This window comes from Rattus norvegicus, chromosome 2 (assembly GCF_021556685.1).
Source record: "Rattus norvegicus strain SHRSP/BbbUtx chromosome 2, alternate assembly SHRSP_T2T, whole genome shotgun sequence".
Classification (NCBI taxonomy): domain Eukaryota; kingdom Metazoa; phylum Chordata; class Mammalia; order Rodentia; family Muridae; genus Rattus; species Rattus norvegicus.
In genome coordinates, this window is record NC_141535.1 from 54,315,586 (window position 1) to 54,338,752 (window position 23,167).

The 23,167-nt window shown below is 39.7% G+C and overlaps 1 protein-coding gene across 6 annotated transcripts in view; it reads right to left on the minus strand.

The window, feature by feature from the left end:
* The window catches only part of Ghr (growth hormone receptor), a 255,583-nt gene that overhangs the window by 65,987 nt on the left and 166,429 nt on the right, over positions 1-23,167 (minus strand). For all 6 annotated transcript variants that reach the window (NM_001437874.1, NM_001437872.1, NM_017094.3 and 3 more), the window contains 1 exon segment: positions 8,309-8,374. In NM_001437874.1, the coding sequence (NP_001424803.1) occupies positions 8,309-8,374 (66 nt within the window).

Below are 23,167 nucleotides of genomic sequence, written 5' to 3' on the forward strand. Positions count from 1 at the left end.
TAATTTCCTAAGAGGCCAGATAGGACTATTTTAGATTTTTAGACCTGTGCTCTGTATCTTAACACCCCTGAAGCAATCACAGACAAGCTGAAACAAATGGGCATGGCTGTGTTCCAACAAAACTTATTTATAGCATATGTATCTGGTCTGAGGGTTAGTTTGCAACCGCGGGTTTAAATAAATGTTGACCTAAGGGAAAAAGAAGACCTGAAGTAGCTTATTTTATAACTCATATTGTTGAATTGTAGGCCAACACTGTTTATAAAACTGATATTTCATTATTGTTGTAAATCACTGCACATGGTGTTGGGCTTTACATAGGCAATTTCTTGCAAGTTCAATAAATACTTTGACTGCATGGAAACCTCCCCTTTACAGTCAAGTAATTTTTATGAAAAATTTTAACTTATTCTGGGAAAATCAAATGTCCATATAAAAAAGAACTCAACTCAAGTGATGTGTGCAAAATCCCCAGTCAAGATAGATCAAAAGCACACCCATAAGAGATTGAACTTTAAACTGCTCTTAAACACTGAAGAAAAGCCTTGTGGGCTTGTGATTGATCAATATAAACCACATATTGTGGCTCATGAGAAAAATATAGCCAAGGAATCATATATTTTAAGAGCTTAAAAAGAAGATATACAGCCTCATCACTAAGCTACAAGTTCTCTGTTTAGAAAACAATCACCTCTTGAGTGGTTTTTGGTTCAAGCACACATGGTATCATGTTGCATGGTTGCCACTAGATACTCAATTACTTGAAAAGTAATCCTGGTATTTACGCTTCAACTCTTTATTAAATCCATGCATCTTTTAAAAAATGCCGTGTGGATTCTCCTTTCTCAGTAAACACCGAGATTAACTTATATTAAATACATGACATACCCATGGATGACTAAATAGTTTTCTTCAATGCAAAACTGTATATTACCTAAAACAAAACAAAACAAAATAAAGCAAAACAAAGTTGTTTATCATACACAGGAGCTATGTGGACCAAGTGCCTTTCTGGAGCAGTAGACATAGATGTTCTCTCCTGTCAAGACAGAACCTACGTCTACCATATGATCTACAGCTCTCTGGGGATTAAAGAATTGGGTTTGAATCAGTGGAACTAATGAATCAAGAAATTAGTATGCTACAGACAATACTGAAAAGATCATAACAAACTGTGGGTTGTTTAACTTTCCATCGTCACTAAAGAGTGCTCATTATGCTATCTGTTGTCTCCAGCCACCCAGGGCAAAAGAATGTTTATTTTGGTTTTTATCCTTGAACGTGTATGCTCTACTTTGTCATTCCCCATACCCCCCAGAAAAAAAAGCCTGCAAGGAACCTGTTTATAGAATACACAGGCGCACCGTAATTTTTAGGGGAGTGCTTAAAAATATTTAGCAGACTTCTAAAAAGTGTAATTGCTTTCTAACTATTTGTTTTAATCCCTGGACCAAAGAAACAGAAGCACATACTACATATGTAAACCGGAAGGACCTTTGTTACAGAGGTTTCTCTAACAGTGGCTGAAGTATGTGTGTGTGAGAGAGAATAGGTTTGTTGTGTGTAGGTGGTAAATATAGATTTGCTACTTTTTATGGCTCAGAACACTGTTGGAAATTGAAGGATCATTTAAACATGTTATGACTAGATATTTATCTTTTTATAAAGAGCCCTTCTTTTCCACCCACTTCACGTGAAAAAAAGGCACTGTGTAACGAAGTATTAACATGGATATCATGATGATTATAGTCTTTTGAGGTTGGAAAATTGTCACTGACAAGTGAATATTGACATGACTGTTTGAAGAATTATCTAAGCTCTTTTTCTTCCTGAGGCAGGGTCTCACACAGCTCAGACTCACCTTGGCCTCGTTATGCAACCAAGGCTGATCATGAACTACTGACCTTTATGTTGCAACTTCCCAAGAGCTGTGATTGCAGGTATACCTCTCTACTCTAGTTTAGTTTTGCTAAACTAAGAATGGCTACACTGTACTCTCCATTGGTCCATTGAGAGTGCTTAGTAAGTCATCTTTTCTGTATCTCCATTTTTTTTGTATAAAGTGCATAATTCTTCCTGCCTGCTGTTTCTGAAAGCAAGGAAGAGGGACGGAGAGTACCACTAGGCTGTGTGGCATCATTTGAAGATTAGTGATACATGTGAGTCAGGGAGAGTTTACCATTCATTTGGCTTCTAGAGAGAGCCAACATAAACACTGTCTTCTTAAAAACAATCACCAGAATCCATGTTTACTTACTGAATCTCCGACTGAACCCTTTATAAACAACTAGACTGTCAAGAATTCGGAGTCAGCTTCAATGTCAGAACCCAGTGTTGTTTTCCAATGCATGCCCAGAGCTCAAGTCCTCTGTAACACAGGAATGCTGGTGTTCATCTAACACATTGTGCATAGCCATACTTCCTTTATGTTGAACCCTCTCTACCAGGCAACATGTTTTTTTCCATTTTACTGAAAATACATTTTTCCCTCATATAATATATCCTGATTAAGTTCCCCTCCCTCTACTCCTGGTTCCTCTCCACTCCCATCTGGATGCATTCCCCTTTTGTCTCTCCTTAGAAAACACACAGGCTTCTAAAGGATAACAATAAAATAAAGTAAAACAAAATACGAGCCATAACAAAAACTAACACATTGGAATAGTACAAGTCAAACAAACACAAGGAAAAGAGTCCGGGAAAAGGCACACGAAGCAGATACAGACATAGAAAACGATTCTTTCAGACATTCAGAAATGCCAGCAAAAAATAAACTGGAGCCACAATTCACACCCAGAGGGTTAAAAAAGAGAGGAGAACAATATAAATAATACAAAAGGTAAAGTTTAAAATGGGATATACCCTGACATAACATTATGAGACCAAAAAAACCCTTCAAAGATGCCTTTGAGTTTATTTTCTGTAGATATACTGCCAGGCATTCAGCCTACCCTAAGAGTAGCCATTCCCTTGGAGAAAATAAGTTTGCAAATAAGGCAACGAGTTCTTAACGTTGACATTATTCAATAAGAAAAGAATGCTAGGCACTGAGGGGGTGCTTCAGCTTTTGTTAAAGCAGTGTTATGCTGTGTTACGTGTGTTATGAGTAGGGCTTTCTTACCCTTGGCAGCGGAAGTGCTGTCAGGATACAGTAAGGATTGTATAGAGATCTACAACATACACCGACATCACACTATGACTTAACTCTGTGTCCAGATGGTAAGTCTCAGCCAAAGGCTTTTAGGAAAGAGTCTAAACATATACAGCAATGGATGAGAGAAGTGTCCACCTTTCTCTCTGCTTCTTCCTCCCTTTTCACAAATGCCCAATGAAGGATACGAAGACCATGAAGTAGTGAAAGGACCTAAGTGTTTGGGAGAAACCTTTTGTCCCCTGCCTTTGTTTCAAGTGAAAAATTCAACTATTCATTGAAAACTCAGAATGTTCTAAGGTCCATACCGGCCGCAAGGTATACGGATTATAAGACACAGCCCCAAATCTTAAAGATTGTACATTTTATTAATAGGAGATAGAAAATGCACAAAAGTTTACAGTAAGCTCGACCTATAATGATTTTAGAACACATAGCAGAGTGAGCAGAGGCAGCTGCACAGTATTCACTCTATACATGTTGGACTGAAGTGAGAGCTGTAAAAGTGTACAATACATACCATGCAAGTTTAGAAAGGGGCATGGTACTTCTGTTTAAATATAATCTTTCTGAGAACTGTACGGAGTGGCTGTTATTAGCATTTAGAGACTCTTCTGTTAAATGGTCATAGAATTAAACTTCCACCTAAATACATGTTTTTATATTTATAGATCACTGCAGTTCTCAAGCTTCTTTGGAGAAGCCTCTTCCTGCAGTAGGTGTTGATTAATACAGAGATCCATGACTAGCCAGTAAGAGACTGTGGAGTGCTCAGCTTTAAATGAGACATCTGTATCACACCCACCCCATCCCAGGGGGTGGGAAGATCTTCAGAGCCAGAAGAAGTGGATGAGTGCAGGGAATAGTGCTTATTGGACAGGCATGCTATGGCTGGTGCATTCATGAACTCCCAGCATTTATGACTGCGAGCCCAAGACCTGGATAAGATCAAGTCAGAAACAATTCTAGCACGGATGGGAGAGGGTCTCATGAAGCACCACAATGGATGGCTGCTGGGAGAGGGAGAGTTACTTTTCTTTAGATGCATCCCTAATAGGCTGTTCATGTTCCAGTAGATAAACTACACCCATGCATATACTGGTAGTACAAGAAGACTCAGGGAGTTTATAAGAGAGCACACAAGGTTGGGAGGTTGGTGTTTGGTAAAATGCAAGAAAAGGTAAAGGGGTGGTAGTAGGAAATGGGTTTTATTGAAACACATTATATTCACATATGGAATTCTCAAACAATACATTAAAAATAATGCAATTATAATACCTAAAGAGAAGTACAAATGCACAAACCAGAAATGGATAGACATTATCCTATAGATAACCTATAGATTGGGGATTTAAAGTCATGCTGTCTATTTCAGAGAGTGAATTCTTAAACACTGCATTATGTAATTTAGAAGGAGAGTCACAGAGAGTCCAAGATGGGGCATGTTCCTTCTTGAGAAGATGAGAAGCTTTGTAGAGAGGAATATTTAGAACCATGCCTAAAGGACAAAAAACAATCACGATGGACTGTTCCATATTAGGAGGAAAGAAATGAATTCTGGTTAAAGTGATATAATGATACAAGAACCCAAAACGGGACTGGAGAGATGGTTCAGTGGTTAAAAACATTGGCTGCTCTTCCAGAGGACTCTGGTTCAATTCCCAGCACCCACATGGCAACATACAGTTATTAATTATTAATTATTATTATTATTAACCCCAGTTCCAGGGAATTTGATACCTTCATACAGATATATTTGTACACAAAGAAAATCAATGCATAGAAATTAAAAAACAAACTTAAAAAACAATGCAGGGAACAGAAGTACGGAAGTTGTGGTGGGTCATTGTGACCTGTAATTTGATCAGATTGAGATACCTAAGAGATGTATACACTTCTGGGTGGGTATAATTTTAGAGAAGACCGAGATGCAGATAAGAAAGAATAACTGATTTGAAAGTGGGCAACACTCTCCAATAGGCTGGGGCCCCCAGTGGAGCAATGCTGGAAGGCAGAAGAGAACAGTTCATGTCAGTGCCCTACTTTCAAGCGAAGCCTCTGTTGCTCCCATGGTCTACTCTGATCATTGCTTCTCTCTTCTTCAGCCTTTTGCTAGGGATATCATGTTGGTGATAGACTCTTTAGGTGACCCCTGACCTTGGATTGGATTATGCATTGGTTCCAATTACTTGAGCTGAATGCTTACTGGATCTTTGGTTCTACAACATGCAGATGGCCATTGTTGGATTATTCAGTCCATATCCCAAATAAATAAAAAATAAATAGATGAACAAATAAATAATAGATAAATAAATAAACATGCACAGACAAGGGTGCACTGGACAAGATAGAAGAGACCTTAAGATTACTGCCACAGAAGCTCTTGACTTTCGGGGTGATCCTAGTGTGACGGGTGGTATGCCCTGTCCACCTGATCCCAGGGTCTGGGATCGCTTTGGAGATAAGATTCCAGTTACACCTGTGGGAAGTTATTTAACTTCTGCACATGCCTGTGTACTGTCAGAGAACAAATAGTTAGAAGACGGCCTTTTAAAATGAGAGGGAAATTCTCTTCAGGAGGACACATAATTGTGCAAAACCTCTCTGTATGTTTAATAAAATCTTACGCATTTTAAGTTCATCAAATTCTAAAAGGGTTTTTCTTTTATTTTCCTTTTATGGGGCATTGTTTCCAATCTGAGAGTTTATAAAGTTGCACATATGTTTATTGATTGTGTGTTCTTAGTGTATTTTATATTGAACACTGCTAGCTTTACAGATAACACTACTTCATTAGAAAAAAAAGAGGTCCTTGCTAGAATCGGGCTAGTATTTTGGCATGGTATAGACTTCAGCATCATGTGCACATGACAGTTAAGGGTTTGTGATATAGTGTGACACATACGAAGGTGATGTGAGCATTTGGGATTATCCATCCTGAATGAGCTACTCCTGTGTGTTCTGTATGGCTCTTGCCCACTGATACCAACCTTGTTAAGCACAGGGCTTGATGAATCAAATCATCTCTAGGATAAAAGGAAGTAATGTTTGATGAAGAAAAATAGGAAAGGATGGGCTCTTTCCTTGCATGAGAGTATCAGAATGTGAGATTTACCATATCTAAACAAGTCTCCAGCTTTCTTATTCCACACAAACAGGTAATCATTACATTCAAAATGATATGTACTCATCAGTCAGGATTAAGCCTCAGATTTTGACAAGAGGTGATGGTTAAGATCCTAAGACCTTGTGAGTTGGTAAAGGAAATGGCTTGAGAGATCATGGTTATCAGTTGAAGGGAGGACAGAGAGTGGTGTGTACTGTTTAAGTGTAGAGGATGGTTCCGGTGAATTGCTTGTACCATTAGTGAGCATCCTTACTCTGCCCTGTCTTCCCACAGGAAAGAACAACTAGGAGGTAGTCTCCATTTATTGAAAAGGTGCTAGATAACCCACACATAACTCATATGGCCTCCCCTTCTACAGCTTCTCATACTTATTGGAACACATGAGCACGTTTGACCCTTCTGAAACAGGAGAATGGGAGAGGGTTTGCTGTCTAGAACACATGACCAATAGACGAGATTTGCTGAAAGTCTTATCAGTCCATACTTAGGGTCACCTCCAAGGGAATGATACTTAAATCTCACATTACAAATTTACTGTGCAATTTACTCATACAATCCAAATTATGGTTTTACGACACTCATTAAAAACAATAAGAGCATCAGCTTAGAATTAGCCAGGTATACCTTCTCTCTCCCTTGTTTTCTTTTTTCTTTTCATGAAACAGCATTTAGCACATACTGTTTCAGATAAAATATCTATAGCTACAATCTAGTTAAATGAACTCCTACTGAGAGATATTGGGTGATGTAAAGGAACTAGTTATGAAGAGCATTAAACATGACTGTTGACTTAAAGGCACAATATAATTAATTCATGTAGTCCATACATTTGATTGCATTTTATACACATACTAAGCAGGACTGAGGTGGAGAGCTTTTGATCTCAGAACTCCAACTTATCAGTGGCTGTAGCACTGATCAAAGTGACCATACATACATCATATATACATATATATACATACACACATACATGCACACACATGCACATACATACACACATACATGCATACACAGGCACATACATACACACATACATGCACACACACATACATGCACACACAGGCACATACAAGCATACATACATACACACATACATGCACACACAGGCACATACATACACACATACATGCACACACACATACATGCACACACAGGCACATACAAGCATACATACATACACACATACATGCACACACAGGCACATACATACACACATACATATACATGCACACACAGGCACATATAAGCATACATACCTACACACATACACACATACATGCACACACATGCACATACAAGCATACATACATACACACATACACACATACATGCACACACATGAACATACATACACACATACACACATACATGCACACACATGCACATACATACATACACACATACATACATGCATACATATATACAAGCACACAATCAAAATTTCAGGAGGTGAATGTTATCACTGAACAATGGACAAAGCTCCATAGTAGAACAGAAGGCAGGAACCCTATCCCTGGAGGATTTGTGGGACTGTTTTCTATGAGCTGAAGGTTGAGTTTAGTCTTGTGTGTAAAGGGAAGATTGTCAAAGACAGAGAGGAGGTGTTTGATGATATGTAGAAATTAAGTGGCTTATATGAAGGCAGCACTGTGAGGTATAAGTAACTTTGGTTGGAGAGATAAATGTCATCTTCTGTCAATGCAAGCATCATATAAATACTTCCAAATAATAACAATAACAATGTTAAAAACAAGTGTGTAAAACAAGGCAATTTTTTAAGTTCAAAAGGTTGCTGCTGATCCATAACAAACCCTCCATTTAACCTGCAAGCATACACAAAACAAAAAACAAACACGAGCTCTCTACAGAAACCGAAATGTAAAACCTGAAAAATATTTTTTGCTTATAAAATTTTAATTCTGTCACTTTTCCTGTTACCAATATCCCAAAGAGAGAAAGGATAGTAGCTTGAATTATAGTAACACATGGAAACCATCAACACAAGTTAGTAAAATGACAGAAATTCTTACTTTCCCTCAGGCTTGGATTAATTCTTTGCAGAACCGGGGAAGCTTTGCCAAGAGTAGCTGGTGTAGCTGAAAAAGAAGGAGAAGAAAATCATTAGTCATCCCTGTAGCAAACTGATCTGCTGTGACCCTGTTATAGCATCATTTTTGGAAAACAGGCTCCCATACAAAAACCTCCATTAAAATTAAAGCTGTATCAATGCACTAAAAGAGCTTGTAAAGACAGAGCGAATGGAAGCCTTTTGGTTGTCATTACCGTGGGTCTCATGACCAGACACAACACAGAACAATGAAAACAATTCCACCATCTATCATTTGAGTCCAAACTCAAGTTTCCCTTGTGCATAGGAAGGAGAGCACAAGTTTCTTAAAAAAAAAAAAAAATATATATATATATATATATATATATCTCACACGTTTAGTTTAAAAGCTTATTTTTGGAAAATACTGTAAGAACATTCTTAGGCATGGGGAAAGAGTATAGGGAAGGGCAAAGCAGAACAGGGGAGGCCCTGGAGTTCTTTGATGGGCAGTTAAGTCAGTCATTACAATGCAGCTAGGAGCAGGCTGCCTGGTCAGTGGGCAATGGTGGAAAGTGATCAGTAAGGCTCTTTCCAACTGGGTACCTTTGTAAATGCTCCAGCTACAAAGGGACTAACCTGTTGTCTGGTCTTGGTGGAAAAGAGTGTAAGAGGACAGGATAGACCGTCTCTGGTTACCACTCAGACACAACAAACACCAAGATTTAAATGAAAGCAAAGGAAACTATGTGTGACCCTACTACATCGACATTTAGTCTCCCTACTGTATTTTAACATATAACTTCTTAAACTATTTGTAATATCAGAGTGGTGGATTTTTTATAGACTAATGAGTGGAGTAGTGGCTGGAGATTTCCTCCCTCAGGGTGGAAACTGGCACAGGAAAAAAAATAGATGTATGGTTGCAGAACTGGGATTCTTTTTCAGTATTATTCAAAGCCTCTGGGGAGCAAGGAGGGTCTAATGGTGAAGCTCATCACCAATGGCTAGTGATTTAATAAATGTAGCCAGAGAATACAACATTCGCAACGAATTATTGGTCAGAGTTCAGGAAACTTTCGGCTGGCTGATAACCTGGAGATGCTTAGAGAGCGCGGAGGCTATGTCATGTTCTTTGTATGTGATGGTTTAAATGTAAAATTTCCTCTAAGGGCCGATGTGTTAAAGCTATGATCCTTATCCTGACACTACTCTGAGGTGACAGAAATTCAAAAGATAAATGTGAGTTAAGAGGTCTTCTCATCATTGAGGGAACAGTGGTTTTAAAACAAAGACTGGACCGTTAGCCGTTTCTTAGCCCTGAGGAAAAGTGTTTTTTTCACATGCTGCTACTACGGTGTCCTCCATTTCATAGGCTCAAAAAGCAGTGAGACCAAGTAATCATGCTCTGAAAACTTGAGAATACTTCTTTTCTCTTTATAAGTTGATTGTTTCAGGTCTCTGTTACAGTAGCAGAGACTTATTAATACACCTCATTATCTATATCCTTTGGGATACCCTTGGTAATAAGCCAAAAATTGTTAATTTAATGTTTCTCTGAGCTAGTGTAGCAAATTCATCAAACCTAATCGAGTCTTGGGAACTGTACCTTTTAGCTGAAAAAAAATTTCAAAACTATAGTACAATCTATTTATAATTTACAGCTGAGAAATCTTTCAAAAGTACAGGATATTATATACATTTGTCATCTGAAGCACGAGGCAGTTTTGTGGGACTGAGCTATCAAGCTGTGTGATGTGACAGTATCTGCAGGTAGGCAGCATAAGAATTGAATTATACTGTAGGATGCTCCTTCTCACCTCAGTATTAGCCAGTTGTATTCTCACATAGCATTTTGGTGACCAAAGAATACACAAGTATTCTGTTTTCAAGAGTGTGGCCAGACACTCATGTTTGTTTTTCCCATATTCCCTCAGACGACTGATACTATTATCTTATTCTTAATAGAAGGCTACACACTGAGAAGTCTGTCTCATAAAACACAGGAAAGAAAAAGAAAAGTAAAAAGGGGAAATCATTACTTGGCACCCACATCACAGCCCTGCTTGCCTCCCAAGAGGCAGCTCTAATCCAACATACACACTGAGACACCCTCTTCTGCACTCACCCCAACTCCCCTGTCCCACCTGCTGGGCTCTGCTCCACCCTGTCAGAGCTCTATCTTCTGGTTCACACCTACACCTGAGGCAGATGCTGATCAGCTCTCTCTGTGCCCCACCTCACAGCTCCACCTGCCTCCTGGGAAGCCAGTTCCAACCTGACACTCACAGCTCAGACTGTCTCCCAGGAGGGCTGTAAATCAGAGACATAGCTCCATCTGCATCCTGGGAGGCCTGTTTCAATACTGGACACCCAGGCCAGCCAACATCAGAGACAACCAGATGGCAAACGGCACATGCAAGAACATCATCAGCAGAACCCCATGAAATATGGCACCATTAGAACCCAGCTCTTCTAGTACAGGGAGCCCTGGATATCCTAACACACCTGAGGAGCAAGACTGTGACCTTAAATACCACCTCATGAAGATGATAGAGTCCTTTAAAAAGCATACAAATAAGTCCTTGAAAGAAATACAAGAAAACATAATCAAACAGGTAGAAGCCCTTAAGAGGAAACAAATAAATCCCTTAAAGAAATACAGGAAAATACAATCAAACAGGTGAAGGTAATGAATAAAATGACCCAACACCTAAAAAATGGAAATAAAAGCAATACAGAAAACACAAATGGAGGCAATCATGGAGATGGAAAACCTTGAAAAGAGAACAGGAACTACAGATGCAATAGATATACCAATAGAATACAAGAGAGGGAAGAGAGAATCTTAGGCATAGAAGATCCATAGAAGAAATGAATACATCAATCAAAGAAAATGCCAAGTGTAAAAAGTTCCTAACTCAAATCATCTAAGAAATTCGAGACAGTATGAAAAGACCAAACCTAAGAGTAACCGGGATAGAAGAGGTGAAGATTCCCAGCTCAAAGGGCCAGAAGACATCTTCAACAAAATCACAGAAGAAAACTTCCCTAACCTAATGAAAGAGATGGTCATAAATGTACAAGAAGTCTACAGAACACCAAATAGATTGGACTAGAAAGGAAAATCCTCCTGCCACATAATAATCAAAACACTAAATGTATAGAACAAAGAAAGAGTATTAAAAGCTGCAAGGGAAAAAGTTCAAGTAACATAGAAAGGTAAACCTATCAGAATTATACCTGACTTCTCAAGAGAGACTCTAAAAGCCAGAAGATCCTGAACAGATTTCTTGCAGACCCTAAAAGAACAAAAATGTCAGACCAGACTACTATACCCAGCAAAACTCTCAATCACCATAGATGGAGAAACCCAGATATTCCATGACAAAACCAACTTTAAACAATATCTTTCTTCTTATCCAGCCCTACAGATGATACTAGAAGGAAGACTCCAACATAAGGAGGGTAACTATAGCCAAGAAAACACAAGAAATTAATCATCTCACAGCAAAATCAAATGAAGAGAATCTCTCTCTCTCTCTCTCTCTCTCTCTCTCTCTCTCTCTCTCTCTCTCTTTCTCTAACACTTCCAACAACAAAATAACCAGAACTAATAATCATTGATCATTAATATCTTTCAACATCACTGAACGAAATTCACCAATAAAAAGATATAGGCCAACTTACTGGTTATCCATCATTCTGCTGCATATAGGAAATATACTTTAGGGTGGGGGGATACCTAGGCGTACCCTCTCAGAGGAGAAGGGAAGGGGGAGGGACTGTGAGGGAGGGACCTTGAGGTAACACAGCATTTAGGACATTAATTAATTAATTAATAATAAGAAAAGAAAAGAAAGATGAAGTGGGTAGTGAGCTGACACACACCAATTTTAGACCTGGTGAGTTTGGTCTGCCTGCTCTCTGAGGTGTTTTTTCATGGCTGTGTATATGACCTCTTCCCAGTGTATTTGGCTGGGAAGAAGCAGCCATCCAGTCTGCTACAAATAATGTAAATCTAGTAGATAGAGTTAAGGCTAGCTATTAAATACAGAATTCTAATATAGTAGAAATTTTAGAGTGTATCTTGTGAGGGGGTATCTGGGAATTATCACTGAAAAATACTAAAAAAAGATTTGGATTTTTTTCTGGTAAATCAAGCAATTTTAAGTGGTTACTATAATATTTAAAATTTCATGTCTATCAGTTTTCAAAGTTTCTATTGACTCTTGAAATTTTACATTTTTTTATCTATTGAAGCTTATTTAATACTATAAATGAATAAGACAAGTAATTAACATAAAAACAGGCAATGCACACTCCCCAGAGTGAACAATGTACTAAGCATCAATTTTAATATGAGTGGAAAGCAAAAACTGTCCTTTATGACAACATAACTGCTGCCTTCATAACTGAAGGTATGTATTCACTAGTATTCTCATTAATATTTTGGGCTAGTCTCACCACCATCCCTAAATTCCTTGTCTTTAATTAGTGTATTTTATTTCATTATCTGTCACTTCAAATTGAACACAAAATCTTTTAAATTTTCTTTTATGTGATTATTATTATTATTATTTCATGTGTATGAAGGCTTTGCCTATACGTATATATGTCTATCACATGTGTGCATGGAACTCATAGGTCAGAAGAGGGATTTGGTAGATCTGGATGGCTGTGATCTACTATGTGGATGCTGGGAACTTAACCCTGGGTGCTCTACAAGAATAACAAGTGCTTTTAACTGCTGAACCATCTCTTCAGCCCCCCAAATATTATTTGAAATGGATTTAAATATATTTAGATATCTGAAACAAATATAATAAGCAGCAAGTAGGAACCAAGGTGAGAACACAGTTAGTTAATGCCAGGTAGCCATGCGTAGGAACCATTTTTCATAACCTTTGGTTTTCTGTCTTGTTGGTTTGAGACAGAGTCTCATCGTGAAGCCTAGGCTGTGCCAACACCTTGGCCAGGGCTTTTTTGATGTTCACATCTTTGGTCTTCTATTTAAAACTTAATCTCACTTCAGGACCCTCAAAGATGGACTTGGGGGTTACCTGAATCTCTTTGCCCCTCTTCTCAATGTGGCCACATTGACTAAATCTCCCTTTATGGCATTCCTCTAAGTAAATTAAAAAAAAAATCAATGTATATGTGTTCTCCAACTGTAGGTTACCTGTTCTATTGACAATTATTTACTATTTGAGTTTGGATAGTTCAAAGGGGACAATATTAACTTAACTAGAGAGAAGAGAAAAGATGGGAGAGGAAAGGAAGGGGGGAGGGAAGAAAGGAGAGGAGGGGGGAGGGAGAGAAGGGGGAGAGAAGGAGGGAGAGGAGGTGGGAGGAAGAGAAGAAGGGAGAGGAGGGGGGAGGAAGAGGGGGGGAGGGAGAGAAGAAGGGAGAGGAGGGGGGGAGAGAAGGAGGGAGAGGAGGGGGAGGGAGAGAAGAAGGGAGAGGAGGGGGAGGAAGAGGAGGGAGGAGGGAGAGAAGGAGGGGGGAGAGAAGGAGGGAGAGGAGGGGGAGGGAGAGAAGAAGGGAGAGGAGGGGGAGGAAGAGGAGGGAGGAGGGAGAGAAGGAGGGGAGGGAGAGAAGGAGGGAGGGAGGGAGGGAGAGAGAGAGAGAGAGAGAGAGAGAGAAGAGTGCCAATGGAATTACTCAGCATTTGTCTCAGTTTTCAACTTGAAATTGAGAAAAATAGAATATGCAGGTCGGTTCTGAGCTCATTAGTAAGGTCTGAGCCAAATTGCTGGTCTTGAAAATCTTGGGGAGCCTTGGATCCCTAAGACCTCTGGTGTTTCCCTCTCTGTGGCACATTTAGGGACATTTTCATAGAGCAAAAGCATCACTCAGCCAACACACTCTATAACATGCAATGAATCAAGACATACAAAGGATAAATGACATTCTAGTGGAAAGACCACAGATTTATGCCTGTGCCAAGTGGATGCTGGTTACAGATGTAATGCACAACATGCTGTCTTAGCAATGGAAGGGTCACGCTCACTCATCAATTCAAATTAGTGTCAGAGTCATGTACCCAGTGTCTCTAAAGCTCTGACCAGTAAGCAGAAGGCAAATGAAGAAAGAACATAAGCAGAGACCGCAACACTGACAGCAATAACAATTAATGAGGCCAGCACACAGTGGCTTTGGTTATGCTCTGCAGGGTTCCCATTTATTATATAACCCAAAGGGATCAATAAACATTTTATATGGAGCTTTAGATGGTGGGATTTTAAAAATGTCTACACTCCTCCCCTACCTCAGGAGTCAGTAAGAGAAGCAGTCAAACACGGGGTGCAGGGGGAGCAAAATAGTACCTTCTGTAACTGTGGAGAAGCTTCTTAGGGGAAAATGGCTCTATGAAACAGTTGTCAAGTTTAGGGCAACAAGCAATGGTGAAGGAGGACAGATGCATTTGAGTCAAGAAGACTACAACACAAATGTGCTTTGGCAAAACACAATCTACAGACACAGAACTGTGGCCCCAGGCAGTGTATTAATATGTGAGTTTGGATATGTTGGGTTCGGGATGAAATCAGGCATACCTTGGGAATGATCTTGCCAAATGACTTGATTTTGATTCTGTAAATATTGGGGATCAACTGATTTGCTATGCTCTGAGGTGGAGTGCCTCTTGCTGGACTCATCCAGGAACAGGTTCCTATGAGGAGATCTAATTGCAGTATGACCATCTCTAATGCACTTCCTCTAATTGTACTAGTAAACAGAGCATGTTTCTGGACCTCAGTTCATGTCTGTAAAACAGGGACCTGTATGTCTCCGTGCAAGGGTTAAACCAGCTCCTACATACAAATAATTGTAAGTAATTACTAAATGTTAGACAGTTTTCTTGTTATAATCATTGTCATTCTTATTAGAAGGCACTACCTTAACTGTGAGGCAAGCCTTTTCTCAAGGACAGTTCAGCACTGGCTTTCTTTTGGGTCTTCATTCAGGACAGTATGCAGCCAAAAGCCCAAGCACTCTACTCAGGCACTCCTGTAGGCTAAGTGTAGTTAGACTTTCCTTCTTCAGAGAACTCCAGGGAAGTGACACCAGTAGAGTATAGGATAGAAATCTGTCTATATAAGCACAATCCAATCTGAGGCTAAGTATACTCAATCCTAGTTCTCCAATTCTAGTATCATTAAGGGAGCAAAACTGAGAGGACTAATATTCTGGCAAATATTGTGATTTTGCCACTTGTGTAAGACTGGCAGTTATAACCAGTCGTTAATGAATAATGCAGGCACGAGTCAGGAAAACACAGTACTTCATGAGACATCCATTCTACCCAATGATAGTAGGGAAAGCATGCAAATCACCACACAAAGTTCCTGACACGAAGGAAGCCTTGGGTAAAGAGGACCATTGCATTCCTGTCAACATACATTTACGATAATGACGCTGCTGCAACTTTCACGAGATGCTCATCTCAAGATGTCCTTTGACAGGGTTCGTTTGCTCCCCTAGGCAGCTTAATTGCCCTCCACCCAGCCCCTGTTGATACTGTGCTCCCATCTCTTGCTGCTGTGGCTGATTTGCTTGTACTGAAGAGTACACAATGAGTTCCTTGGGTAAGTATTACTGCTTTCACCTTTATGAATCATTAAGAACACAGGAGATAGTCCCTAGTACAGTAGTACAATTTGCAAAGCTACAATGGCTTTAAATGTTTGTATAGGGCCACAAGAGAGTCAAACACTCTAACATTACAATCTCCACTTGGAAACTTTCAAATTTGTTGAGGGATTTTCCATTTTTATAAAGTTTACCTATTTTTGTTAATAGTCTATATAAAATGTTTCTTCTTAGATCTCAGCCTCTGAAAAGCTTCAGACCTATGCCTACCTTTCTTTTCTTTGTCAAATTACCAACTCTATTGCCAATGAGTACTTTCTCCTAATTCAGGCTTGCAAAGGGCTCTTAATCAAATTTATTGTTTGGATACACAGCTGCTGTACCTCAGACTATCCTGCTGCCCCTGAAGGGGATGGTGTAATGAGATTATTAAAAAGTGCAATGCAATGTTTAAATCCCAAATATAATATGCTTAAAATGCACTTAGGCACCACCTTAAGCATTTTTTTAAAAATGTTTTTTGCTTCCCATTTAATTCTCACAACAACCTTCTGGAAAGTATTGCTATAAATTACACATGGTAAGTGAGGAATTCGATCTCTGAGTTATTTAACTCAGGGAAGGTAAACAGCTTGTCCTAGGCTACCTAGCAATTATAGATTTGAATGGGAGCTAGACATTAACTTTCTTTACTTCACTGTTTCCAAAACTTGTAAAGTCAAGATGTCCATGGCATTTATTACATCTATAATTGAATGCCCTGACTTATAGAATACCGGCGGCATTGATCAATGTGGATATCACAAAATTCTATGAATATGTTAATCATTTCCTCCTATACTCTTCAGGAAATCGTGCAACATGTGAGAAACTCTCCAAGTGTCCTCTCTGGTCTACTTTTAGGGCCATCCTGTGGTACACCCTATCCTGTGCTCATTAGAAGAAATTTGGTGAATAGTAGAATGACTTATATGAATGCTTCAGACATTCTAGAGACTATATTGATAGACCAGGTTGCTGAAGGCTTGGGCAGAAATAGCCTTCAAGAGTTGGTTTAGGAGGAACAAGGTAGGTAGGATGTGTTGTACCCTCTGAGACAGGCCTCTCCCTGTCACTGTTGGTACCAAGCATATCCTCTGGCTACAATGACGCTCTTGGTCCTTTGGTATCCCAAATCCCATTATGGTTTAAGATAAAATTTCTTTCCTTTTGTGGCTCATTAAATTAATTGAATTCCCACTCATAGTTTCTCTGAATTGAAGTGCATTATCTCATTAGAATTGTTGGCAGCTCTGGAGAAGCCATTTGATATGAACAAAAGTCTCGGAGACCTTTATAAGGATGGTGGTAACTCTTCCCATCTCTCCACGAAGGCACATGTCTCTTCTGTACTTGAACAGTAAACCACAGAACCCATCATCTGAGACAGAGAGTTAAACAAAAACAAAGAGGCAGGCCTGAAGCAATATTGTAATTGCAAGAACATTTTCATAGCAGGAAACCTGCTAGATAGCCAGATTCTAGGTACGGCAATTGGAAGGAAGCAAAAGTGGTGAAAAGAAGCCCATGCCTGTAAACATCTGGAGCAGTTGCTTTGTATCCTGTGCCTAGCATGGTTGGCAGGTATTCAGTGTCTAGACCTTCATTCTCCCAGCATTTCTCCCTGGCACCGAGGGACTAATGGGGAAGGTTCCTGTTTAGCTTCAAGCTTTACGTATCCCTTTTGTTGTCTTCAGTACTCTGCTTGGGGAATTTACAAATATCCTCCCAATACTTCTGCATGGAGGACATCTGCTTGCAATTAAAGACAGATCTTGGAATCTGATTTTTCAACTACAGTTTGTTGCATTATAAGGTATAGTGAGTTTTGATTAGTGTTTTTTTTTTTTCCAACAAGGGAAATGGAGAGGGACTGCCTTGTAATCAGAAACATTGAAAGGAGACTGTGGGCCAGCTGAGACCAGCGTCCATTTTCCTCAGGAAAAGCCCCTTTGCAGTTGCTTTTGTTTTCCCTTCCTATAGCTAACAAGAGCTGGGAGGCAGCATACCCAGCTGTCTCATCTCCAAAGCTGCTTTTCATTACGAGGAACAGCAGGGGTGTAAACCCCAGGCCACAAGCAACAAGTAATGGGGTATGCTGTGTAATAACAGGAACCCAGATCAATCACCCTGAAGATAAAAGCAACAAACGGAATCGCAAGTTGGCACTGAGTCAAGGTCAACTGGGGGAAGGGCGGCCAGTGAAATAACAACGATCAGGAAAACAAACCAAGAGGAGATTGCAGAGTTAGACTGAAGCGTGCAGAGGGCAGAAGCGTCCCTTCTTTTAATGTTGTTTGAGATGCCTTTAATATATGTTAATCCATTCACCGAAAACAGCAGAGAGAGGCTGATCCTAGATTAAGCTGAAACCTCAAACAGTGACTCATGCATAGCACCTTTCTCTGACTGTGTGTTCTGTGACACCATGTCCTTAGTTTGAAGTCATCCAGAGTGGGTATATTTACACCACGCAAATTGGAAATGGATGCATCTTAGGGTTCACTTCTGTTGAGTGCTGTGGAAATTTCATCTGCTTTTCCATATCACTTTGAGTATCTTCTCTTCTGAGAAGAATTGTCATTTGTTTCAGTTGAAATATAATCTCATTTTTTGTGTTTCCATAACACTTAAAAAATATCTGGTCTATGGTATTTGCTATTTTTCATATATCTTAGTTACCAGACTTATCCAATTAAAAAAAAAAAACACACACACACACACACAGATTGAGGGTATCGTATTTCACCCTCATCCCCATTGGTCATTCACAGCACCTGTACAAGTCCTTAAATAATACGAGTGTTTAGTACATAACTCCAAATTTATTGAGTGGCTCAGTTCAGGACAAGCTGGGAAACATCTGGAATTTGCTATCTATCTTGTGCTCTCTGAAGTCTCAACAGACACAAAAGTTTACATAAAGCTTATCATTAGATCTGGTAACAAGTTTGAGCCATGAATAGTCAAATGTGGGGCAAAGTCAGCATATTTCAACTAGCTTTCATGCGATTTCATCCTATGTTAATATCCCAGCTTTCAAAGTGAAAGCAGGAAATTGTGACGCTAGACAGCTTAACTTTCTTTACTCCCTTTCTTGTTGTTGGCAATGGATATATTTTTCACGGAACAGTGGTCTTAAAACAGTGGATTCCTGCTTGTTCACTGGGACGAATGCTCAAGTCCTGGGAAAAGATTGACAAGTTAGTGGATCTCCTTGCTCAGATCCATTGACAGGCAGAAGCATGGCACGGCAAAAGTGTCAAGACAGAATATATTTGGCAGAGGTTTTGAGGTGTGTCTTTCCCCACTCTGGGAACAGCCATCTTTCATAAACAGGTTGGTCTGGGTTGCTGCCACTCTGCCTCTGGCTCCTAGGCTTTGCTTGTCAACTTGTATCAAGAAGTTCTTGAACCAACTCCTAATCCCTTGGGAAGTAGTTATTTCTGAACCAGATAAAGTGTTTTTGAGTTAGAATCGCTGGGTGGGAGCACCGTGTGTCAGGCCCTGCCCCCAGAAGCTGGAGAGACCACGGTAGAGAAGAGCGGACGTAATTCAGCTGCTGTGGGTCCATGCTTCCGTGCACATGTGCCGGGGAAGCTTAAGGGGAGAGGCAAATAGTTATGCAGTATAATTCCAGGTCAGGGTTAAGAGTAGTAATACATGGAGAAAAAAAAAAGCCACCATAGACCATAGTCTGGTAATGAGCCACATATATTTGTGAAACAATATTCTGGGCTGATGAACAAACACACGGGTCCTGAAATAGATTTGGGGATTAGCAGAGGGCTGTGTGGTGGGAGCAGAGGGGGTGAGGGGAGGGAGGGGGTTGCAGAGATGCCAGATGCCATGTCTGCTTGCAGCCAGCAGAAGACCTTTTGGACAGTTCAGCCCATCAGAGATGACGAAATGGACACCAAGGAGATGGGGCTCAGACAACCCCCACTGTGGTGTGACCATCCCACTTTAGTCCTTTCCTGGAGCAGTTATGAAATGGAAGCTCCTGTGAATGAGTCTCGAGGCCATGTGGTTTATGGTTTCAATTAAGCCCTTTTAGGCTAGAGCACTTTGGGATACAGACGCAGACCGCTGGAACATGTTTGCTCAACGTATGTTTACTGAATACCTAATAGGCACAAGGAGAGTGTGGTCCCAAGATGATCCCAAGATGCACTCCTCTCTGTTCCTCTAAAAGTATCCTGAGACCCAGACCAAAAAATTTAGTTGCCGCATAGCACATTCCTGGTTTTAGGCCTTTGCCTACCTTTTATTATTTTCCTTGCTTTTTCTAGAATGGGAAGATCAGAGATAATTCTCATTTATGGAGGAGAGTCAATAATTGAGAAAACGAAATCAAAGTGTTCAGCTGAAATCTGTACACATAGTGATCCTGATGACCCTGAACAAATGCTCTAAGACCCGTGCCACTCACGTGACAGTGTGAGTAGTGTGCTGTGTTGTTTCTTGCATTGCTCTCTCTGCGTTTTCTTGTAGCCTTACATCTCTAAATTTTATTTCAGCCTGTCAAAAGAACTATATTTTATCCTTTCTGACTCTGCACACAATAGGCCTTCAATTTATATTTATAATACCATGACTACTCAACTTTTTAAATATTCTCTTTAAATTAATATCTGTCTGATACTAAAGGTCTATTATTAGTGGTAAAGAAAGTAGTGGAGAAGCATGCATATTTTTGAATATTTTATTGCATTTTATGTGTATAATATTTTGTCTGCATGTTTGTCTTGCCTGCATGCATGTCTGTGTTGACCCTGAGGTAACCAGAAAAGGGGGTTGGATTCCCAAGGATTAGAAGTATAGATGGTTGCGAGCATCCATGACCTTGCTGGGAATTGAACTTGGGTCCTGTAGAAGAGAGTAGCCTGTGTGTGTGTGCCCTGATCCATCTCTCCAGCCCTGTGAATATTTTCTTGATGCATCACATTTATAGCAAAATGACAGAATGCTATAATAAAGCTTTCCTAAAACATTTCAAACATTTTACATTCATTTTCTGAATGGTAATGTTGGGAAAAATTGTTGAAAATCTGCTTTATGGCTAACCTGGAAGTGACATTCCTATGGTTTTGTGACAGGAAATGGAAAAAAATGCCTGAAATGAGTGGGTAGGTAATGTTATGGTCCATTGTGAGCCTGTGGCGTGTGTCTGGTGCTATAGCTTTTAAAAAACCTTGCTTTTTCCCTTTTCTACTACCTTCTGGTATAGTATTGTGTCTTAAATGCAAATCTAGCTTTATATTAACAGTTAAAGTTAAAATTAAAAATAGTTCATCAGACCACCATCGTTCAAATATGAACTCGTACTGAGCACAGTTTTTTTTTTTAATAATGCCATATTCACCCTGGAAGGAATATATTAAACAGAAACGTAGTTATATGTCTTTGCACCTCTAAGGCAGGCAAAGTGTTAAAGTCTAGAATAGGAGTTTTGATTTCCTTGCATGAATTACATTTACTTTGGTGATGTATGAGACGAACACAATCAAAAGCCTTATTGATAATGCATATGTGGACAGCTTCTCGGGCCACTGAGGCCTTGCACAGTATGTCTTTGTGTCAGCCAAAAGGGGCACCCTGCCCATAAGCTTTTGGCAGGACCAGGACACTGTATAGCTTTAAATGTTCCCTGATCCAATGTGGGAAAGGAAGCAGCTAGTCAAGCTCGGAACAGAGTTTTCATTGTACTGATGCCAGAAGGTGAAGGGGGATGTGTAGGGTGAGGGGAACTCGGAGGAACTTGTTCCCTGCTGGACTTTCTGATGGATGCAAGTCTAAAAGGCATAAAAGGCACCTTTGGTTAGACGGAGTAAAGGATGATGCTTAGGATCTCTATAATTTAAATTGAGAATCTACAGTAAATCATGTATGTATGTATGTATGTATGTATGTATGTATGTATGTATGTATGTATAGTTGAAGAGTCAGCAAAATAATATGTACTAACATTCAAACCCCAACTGTGCCTCATTTTGTCCTTACTTTCCCTAATTTCCAAACATTTAGTCACCAATAAATTATGTCAGTTCAGCTTAACACATTCTCCTCTATCTATATCCAGCACTACCTTGTAGTCCAAGCTCCCAGCTTCTCCTGCCTGCAGGTCATGACATTTCTGTTATCCTGAAAGTCTAAACTGGACTATCTGAATGGCCTAATGTCCTTATTAAAAAGTGAACACACAGAAGAAAGATCTGTAGAAGCCAGAACACCTAGAACACCAACATAATTTTAAAAATGGATATAGTAGGTGGTTTTCTCTTTTTTAAAAGAACAGCATATTTGAAAGACTACAAATCTCACTGGGAAAGTATATATATTGGCTTGTAAAGAGTTTTGCTCACAGTAAGTTCTTTGCTACTCCTAGATGTTTAAGTTCTTCTCTGAGTGACTACCTCTCCTTCCTTGGTTTTCCCTTGCTGCTGGCTCCACTTCAGTTGTGTTTCTGAACATTCCAGTCTTTGAGACAGGTTCTTGTCAGATCTGATGGTGCTATTTCACCTTTTGCATTTCTCTACAATTCAGATGCACCTCACTCAGGACACTGCCTAAAACCAGACACTTTGCTCAGCTCTCACAACATTCAACTTGCTGGCTTTCCTTCTACCCCGTCTACCACTGCTCTTTTTGGTCTCCCTCACTGGAGCCCCCTCCCTTTTTGATTTTTGTTTGTTTGTTTTATTTTACTTTGTTTCTTAAGCATTGGTCTGACATGGAACTCTCTTCTCTCTGCTGCTTCAGTTATCTTTCTCTCCCTGAAAAAACAACTCACCTATATGTTGATGGCACCAAATTTTTAATGTTTAATTTAAATATTCACATTAAACTTTAGACTCTGTTCAGTCTCTCCAGTTTCTTCATGTGATCTCCAATTGGTGTCTCTATCTTAACTCAAAACCTGAGTGTCTGGCAGAACCTGCTCCTTCTCAGCACGGCATTACCTCTATAGTCTTTCATCAGCCACCCAGCACCTCAGTCAAAATCTGTGTCGTCTTTTCTCATCACTTTCTGTAAGTCCAGACATCTCATTTACTCCAGCAACTAGTAATGGCACTTCTATTTCCACAGATTTACTTCTCTGCTCATCTTGTGTGTCCAGATCCTGCAGCCTCGACTTTCAAGAAGTTCCTTGTTTCTCACACATGCAATTTTTCTTCACTAAAACTAATCACCAAGAAAGTTAAAACTA